The 7,077-nt window shown below is 40.6% G+C and overlaps 1 protein-coding gene across 1 annotated transcript in view; it reads right to left on the bottom strand.

Annotated features, from left to right (window-relative positions):
- The window catches only part of rnf128a (ring finger protein 128a), an 18,421-nt gene extending 11,742 nt beyond the window's left edge, over positions 1-6,679 (bottom strand). Inside the window, exons 1-2 of the mRNA XM_060862794.1 lie at positions 6,156-6,679; positions 489-733 (exon numbers count right to left, since the gene is read on the bottom strand). Coding sequence (XP_060718777.1) covers positions 489-733; positions 6,156-6,558 — 648 coding nt within the window. The 5' untranslated portion in view covers positions 6,559-6,679. The remainder of the gene's footprint in view (positions 1-488; positions 734-6,155) is intronic.
- Between the last annotated feature and the right edge of the window lie 398 nt (positions 6,680-7,077).

The raw sequence follows: 7,077 nt of genomic DNA, 5'->3' as shown, positions 1-7,077 counted from the left end.
AGATGTGTTTGTATTTACAGCATTATTTAGAGATTCCTCACACTGTTAAACACAATGGCTCTAGATGGTGTGGAGGTGAAGGTTGGAGTGAAGAACTCGAGTGTCCTGACTCTGACTCAACACTACTTGAGTCCTGACTCTGACTCAACACTACTGAACACTGACTGGACCCCAGACTGTGTCCTCAAAATAATTCTAGATGAACTGCATTCTTAAAAATAACCAATTTCATTAATTCAGAAGGAATTTATTAAAATGCTGATTATTGTATGTTTGATTCAATAGCAATAATAAAATATTTCAATAACAGTCTACAGACTTTTGTTCTGTAAAAAATAAACACTTTAATCCTAATATCACCTAAATACTGTGGGATTTATTATTACAAACAAAAAATATTATATTCAAATATAAATCTGTTTAAATCCATTAGCAGCAATAACACCAGGCTCATCTTCTACTGGATATTTCTGTGATTGTGTGTGAACCTGTTTATGGTTCCGCTGGCGTATGTTGTTGAGTCTCTGTGCAAAGAAGATGATGAAGTAGCAGACAGTCACCGTGGTGATGATGAAGAAGGAAATAGAGATGAATATGATGGAGTAGTGACTCATCCACAAGTCACGCTGAAGCCCCACCTCTACTGTCATTGTGACAGACACATCGTTCTGCAACAGATCCACCAGCTCCATTCCATGAGTATTACCAATCATCACTGCCACAATCGAGGTACCTACACACACACACACACACACACACACACACACACCATTGGATGTTGTAGAGTGCAAACAGTTCAAATAATAATTGAAAAGGGGTAAGGAGGCGGGGCAAAAACTGATCCATATCAACACAGAGCTCACGTGAACAGAACAGATGTCAAAAACTTGTACTAATATGATAAATATTAAAAGATAAAACCTGACTAGTTAATGGTAAATCTTAAAAAACCCATTTTGTACAGTTACTGTATGTTAACTAACTAATCATGCTGTGCTGAAGTGACCTCCATCAGAGTACATAAAATATGTTAACTAGCTAACTAGAGAAATGAGGGACATTCCATAAACAAGAACCAGAAGATGTCAATCAAATGGTGAAGGCTGTGTGTAAAAACATCATGTGAGTGTGTGTGTGTGCGTGTGAGTGTGTGTGAATGTGTGCGTATGAGTGTGCGTGTGTGTGTGTGGGGATTCATTTAATGATTTATAGACCTGTGCTCAGTGACCTCGGTGCGAGTTGAGTTATACAACCACTGGTAATCCTGCACCACCTGTGTGTGTGTGTGTGTGTGTGTTTGTGGTTCAGGTACAAACTTGAAATTCTTGTTCTATTGCCTTTAGCTGAGGTGAAGGTGACATTGCTGTGAGTTAAGATTAAGCTCATTTGTAATGAGTTGTTCACATACATTTCTTTGTTTCTAACAATTTGTTTATTTAAAAGGACTCGAGCAAAAATAGAAAATAATCATTAATACAGCTGGTGTAAAAATACCTAATCGTGTCTTAGTGATGATGCAGTGAGCTCTGAGGTGAGAGGATGTTCAGGATAGTTAGCTGGTTACTAATAAGCAGTCATTCGGCTTGATAAGTGAATTATTACAATGGAACAAATGGATTAAGAGCTTTTTAAGGTATAGGGTCTCATCAGAGAGGAGCAACAGCATCTCCAGCACCACCATACTGAGTACTGGAGCCCCTCAGGGCTGAATGCTCAGTCCACTGTTGTTCACCTTGCTGACTCATGACTGTGCATTCAAACCATATCATTAAGTTCCCCGATGACACGACTGTGGTGGGTCTCATCAGCAAGAACGACGAGTCATCATACATAGAGGATGTGCAACATCTAACTATCTGGTGTAGAGCCAACAACCTGTCTCTGAATGTTGATAAAACTAAAGAGATGGTTGTTGACTTCAGAAGAGCACAGAGCGACCACTCTCTGCTGAACATCAAAGGATCATCTGTAGAGATCAAGAGCACCAAATTTCTTGGTGTTCATCTAGCGGAGAACTTCACCTGGTCACTCAACACCAGCTCCATCACCAAGAAAGCCCAGCAGCATCTCTACTTCTTACAAAGGCTGAGAAAGGCACATCTCCCTCCCCCCATCATGACCATGTTCTACAGAGGGACCATTGAGATCATCCTGAGCAGCTGCATCACTGTCTGGTTTGGGAACTGCACCATCTCTGATCACAAGACCCTGCAGCAGATAGTGAGGACAGCTGAGAAGATCATTGGAGTCTCTCTTCCCTCTATCATGGACACTTACACCACACACTGCATCTGCAAAGCCAACAGCATTGTGGACCTCACACACCCCTAACACACACACACCTAAAACACACACACACACACACACCCCTAACACACACACACACCTAACACACACACACCTAACACACACACACACACCCCTAACACACACACCCCTAACACACACACCCCAACCACACACACCCCAACCACACACACCCCTAACACACACACACACACCCCTAACACCCCTAACACCCCTAACACACACACACCCCTAACACACACACACACCCCTAACACACACACACCCCTAACACACACACACACCCCTAACACACACACCCCTAACACACACACACACCCCTAACACCCCTAACACACACACACCCCTAACACACACACACACCCCTAACACACACACACACCCCTAACACACACACACACACCCCTAACACCCCTAACACACACACACCCCTAACACACACACACACCCCTAACACACACACACACCCCTAACACACACACACCCCTAACACACACACACACCCCTAACACACACACACACCCCTAACACACACACACCCCTAACACACACACACACCCCTAACACACACACACACCCCTAACACACACACACACACCCCTAACACCCCTAACACACACACACCCCTAACACACACACACACCCCTAACACACACACACACCCCTAACACACACACACACCCCTAACACACACACACACCCCTAACACACACACACACCCCTAACACACACACACACCCCTAACACACACACACACCCCTAACACAGAACTAAAGAGACATTATTATTGATTCAGGTTCAATGTTCAAAATGTATAGAAACTTAACAGTTTAATGGAAATCATTGTGAATAACAACAATCAGAGATTTATTTCCTCTAAGTTTATTCTTGGACTCTGATCTGTTATGACCTACCAGCATAAGGAGATGTTTTAATAGAGTCAATAAAGCAATTCTCTAATTGCTCTGGATAAGCATGTTGGCTAAATGCTGCAAATAAAAATGACTTTAAGGCTATAAGACTTAGTGCTTTATCTGATATAGTTATCATCATCCCAACTGTCATATTTCTGTAAAACTAAAACAACTAACATACATAGAAACATTCAGTCTCAGGTATTCATCTTGTCTAGTGAAGGAGTCACCATTTAATTCATGCTCATTTAGTGGGCTCTTAAACTCAGAAGCAGATTGGCTTAATGGGTTGGAACCAATAACCTAACTGTTTTACAAAAGATGATGAGGAGCTCAGGGAAATAAGGGCATGTTGAGAAGAGTCATTTCTATACACTTATATAAAATCTAAGAACTGCAGCATGCTCCAAAAAGGACAGATGAGGCCGAGCTCAGTCGTCAGCAGCTCTTCTGTACATGACTGATGTGATTCTGCTTTGCATTGTAAAACTTCTGTGGCCACAGCAGTGAACAGTGTTGACTCTATTTACTGAAGTAATGTCGAGCACAATTCTATGTGATGTCCCCAAAACTTTACATATGCAGGGGAAATTAACACTTTTTAGCAAAATGCCTATAATGGAGGCTCTAACAAAACTGCTTCACTAGTATAACATCATCTGTATTACAGAAGCTCATTAATTCAGCTCGTCGTTACGTCATTTTCAGTCCCAAATGACCCGACTTTAACCGTGGCATGGCACACAACATTCTCTGGAGTTTACACAAAAAAGTTCAAAAAGCAGTAAACATCCTGTGTGTGAAAGGTGATGAAATTGCTATTAACCCTTTACACTAATGACTGCACTTCAAGTGACCAAACTGTTAAACTCCTGAAATTAGCAGATGATACTACGCTCATCGGTCTCATCCAAGATGGCGATGAGTCTGCATACCGACAGGACATACCGACAGCTGGTGCTACGATGCAGTCAGAACAGTCTGGAGCTAAACACCTTAAAACTGTAGAGATGATAGTGGACTTTAGGAAAGACCCCTCAACAAAAACAGACCGTAACGCACAGTAAAAACAGCAGAAATAATAACTGGTGCCCCCCTGCCCACCCCCCAGGACTTGTACCACACAAGAACCAGAAACCGTGCAGTAAACATCACCACTGACCCTTTACACCCTGAACACAACCTCTTTCAGCTCCTCCCTTCTCTCAGACGCTACAGAACTCTGTTTACTAAAACTACCAGACACAGGAACAGTTTATTTCCCCAGACAATCACCCTGATTAACACCTCACCATCATTATATTCACTGCTTCATATCTATAAGTGCTGCATTATCAGGACTGTCAGTCATCACATCATCTGTATATATTACACACTACTGCTGCTGTATATTGTACTAAAGTATAATTACACAATATTGTTATTTACACTCTCACACACTATGTACATAACTGATCTGTTATATATTCTGTATTTATATTTAATACTCATAATGTCTATATTGTATCTCATCGTCTGTATTGTCTTGTATAGTATAGTGTTATTTATGTGTGTATTGTATAGTGTTATTTATGTGTGTATAGTATAGTGTTATTTGTGTGTATTGTATAGTATAGTGTTATTTATGTGTGTATTGTATAGTATAGTGTTATTTATGTGTGTATTGTATAGTATAGTGTTATTTATGTGTGTATTGTATAGTATAGTGTTATTTATGTGTGTATAGTATAGTATAGTGTTATTTATGTGTGTATTGTATAGTATAGTGTTATTTATGTGTGTATTGTATAGTATAGTGTTATTTATGTGTGTATTGTATAGTATAGTGTTATTTATGTGTGTATAGTATAGTATAGTGTTATTTATGTGTGTATTGTATAGTATAGTGTTATTTATGTGTGTATTGTATAGTATAGTGTTATTTATGTGTGTATTGTATAGTATAGTGTTATTTATGTGTGTATTGTATAGTATAGTGTTATTTATGTGTGTATAGTATAGTATAGTGTTATTTATGTGTGTATAGTATAGTATAGTGTTATGTGTGTATAGTATAGTATAGTGTTATTTATGTCTGTATTGTATAGTATAGTGTTATTTATGTGTCTATTGTATAGTATAGTGTTATTTATGTGTGTATTGTATAGTATAGTGTTATTTATGTGTGTATTGTATAGTATAGTGTTATTTATGTGTGTATTGTATAGTATAGTGTTATTTATGTGTGTATTGTATAGTATAGTGTTATTTATGTGTGTATTGTATAGTATAGTGTTATTTATGTGTGTATTGTATAGTATAGTGTTATTTATGTCTGTACTTCTGAGAGTCAAACAGCTGAAACCAAATTCCTTGTGTGTGTCAACATCAACACACTTTGCCAATAAACCTGATTCTGATTCTGATTCTGACCCTAGATCAGATCCTACCAGCCAAGAACAATCATCTGGAGAATATCATGAACACAAACTGGACAGAGAAGAAGACCATGTGATTTTAGTCCTAAACTTCAGTTATCTAGTTTAGAGTCCTGTTCTCAGCTGGCAGGAGAGGAACCTGATGAGGTCTTCTGGTGTTCTAGTCCATCCACATTATATACTGATTAAATGAGTTAAGACCTTCTCCCATGTCTCTCACCATTCTATTGTGATCCAGTAAACCTCTGACTGAAATCACACACTCACTGTGTCTGTTCACACGTCACTGCTCACTGCGGCTGAGCAAAATACAAGACATTTATTTGCATTGATCTCAGTTTCACTTTTCTTCAGCTTTTAGACATTTTGTACTATATGCAGGAAAATACTGTCCATCATTTTACCTGAAAAGTCTCTATCTCTCACACACACACTCTTACACACACACACACACACACACACACACACACACACACACACACACACACACACACACAGAAATGAAAGGCTGCAGTACCCGGATGTGACATCTGGATGACAGTGTTGTCGGTTCCATAGTTATTGTAGATGACGGCTGCTGATGCTCCGTTGCGCGCAGCCGCGTTGATCTTATACGTGAACGTGCATCCGTTACCCCGCTGCACGAGCGCTATCCAGGGCTCTAAGCCCGAAGGCCGGACGAACCTTGTGTTGTTTGCGCATGCGTGAATGGGCTCGGCCAGGTACACGGTCCCCGTGACGGTGTTTGTGGGTGACTGGATGCCGTACAGCCCGATCTCCTCGCGCCGCCACACCGTCCGGTTAGTTACTGGGTTCACGTAAGACACGTTAATGTAAGTCGTGCTAAAGCATGACAATTTACCGGAACTACACACCTGGACTAACCACACGGCCAACAAGAGGCGATTAAAGGCTCCCATCTGTCCGTCCGTCCGTCCGTCTGTCTGTCTGTCAAACACACTTCCGGGTAAACACACTACTGTCACACACACAACCGGTCTGTCACGTTTATTCCCCGTTCTCTTAAAGAACGTGTGACGTTTTTCTTCTCACGAACAGGTGAGCCTAAGACCACGCCCACTTTCACTCGAAGGAGGCGGTGCCGTAGACCTGCAGCCAGAGCGCGATAATGATTGGCTGTGAAGTCTGTGATTGACAGGATGTTGATAGAAGCAGGAAGTTTAACTTTACCCTTTGTCGAAAGTCTGACGCGCCTCCTGGCGGAAGTACAAGAGAACATCCGGTCCCATCACGCACAGTCAGTCATTAGTCATTTACAAGAATTCATCAGAAAAAATGCATAAAAAACTAAATTATTAGTGGAAAACGCGAATATTTTTGTCATTACAGCTTGTGGTGGCTAAAAGTACCACTAAGTGAAGTTTATTAGCACAGATTATATTTATTTAGACCCATTTTAAACTGTACAACAGTGTAGT

Source organism: Tachysurus vachellii, chromosome 26 (genome assembly GCF_030014155.1).
Source record: "Tachysurus vachellii isolate PV-2020 chromosome 26, HZAU_Pvac_v1, whole genome shotgun sequence".
Taxonomy (NCBI): domain Eukaryota; kingdom Metazoa; phylum Chordata; class Actinopteri; order Siluriformes; family Bagridae; genus Tachysurus; species Tachysurus vachellii.
Note: the sequence above shows the minus strand (reverse complement) of the source record. Positions and strands in the feature narration are given on the sequence as shown.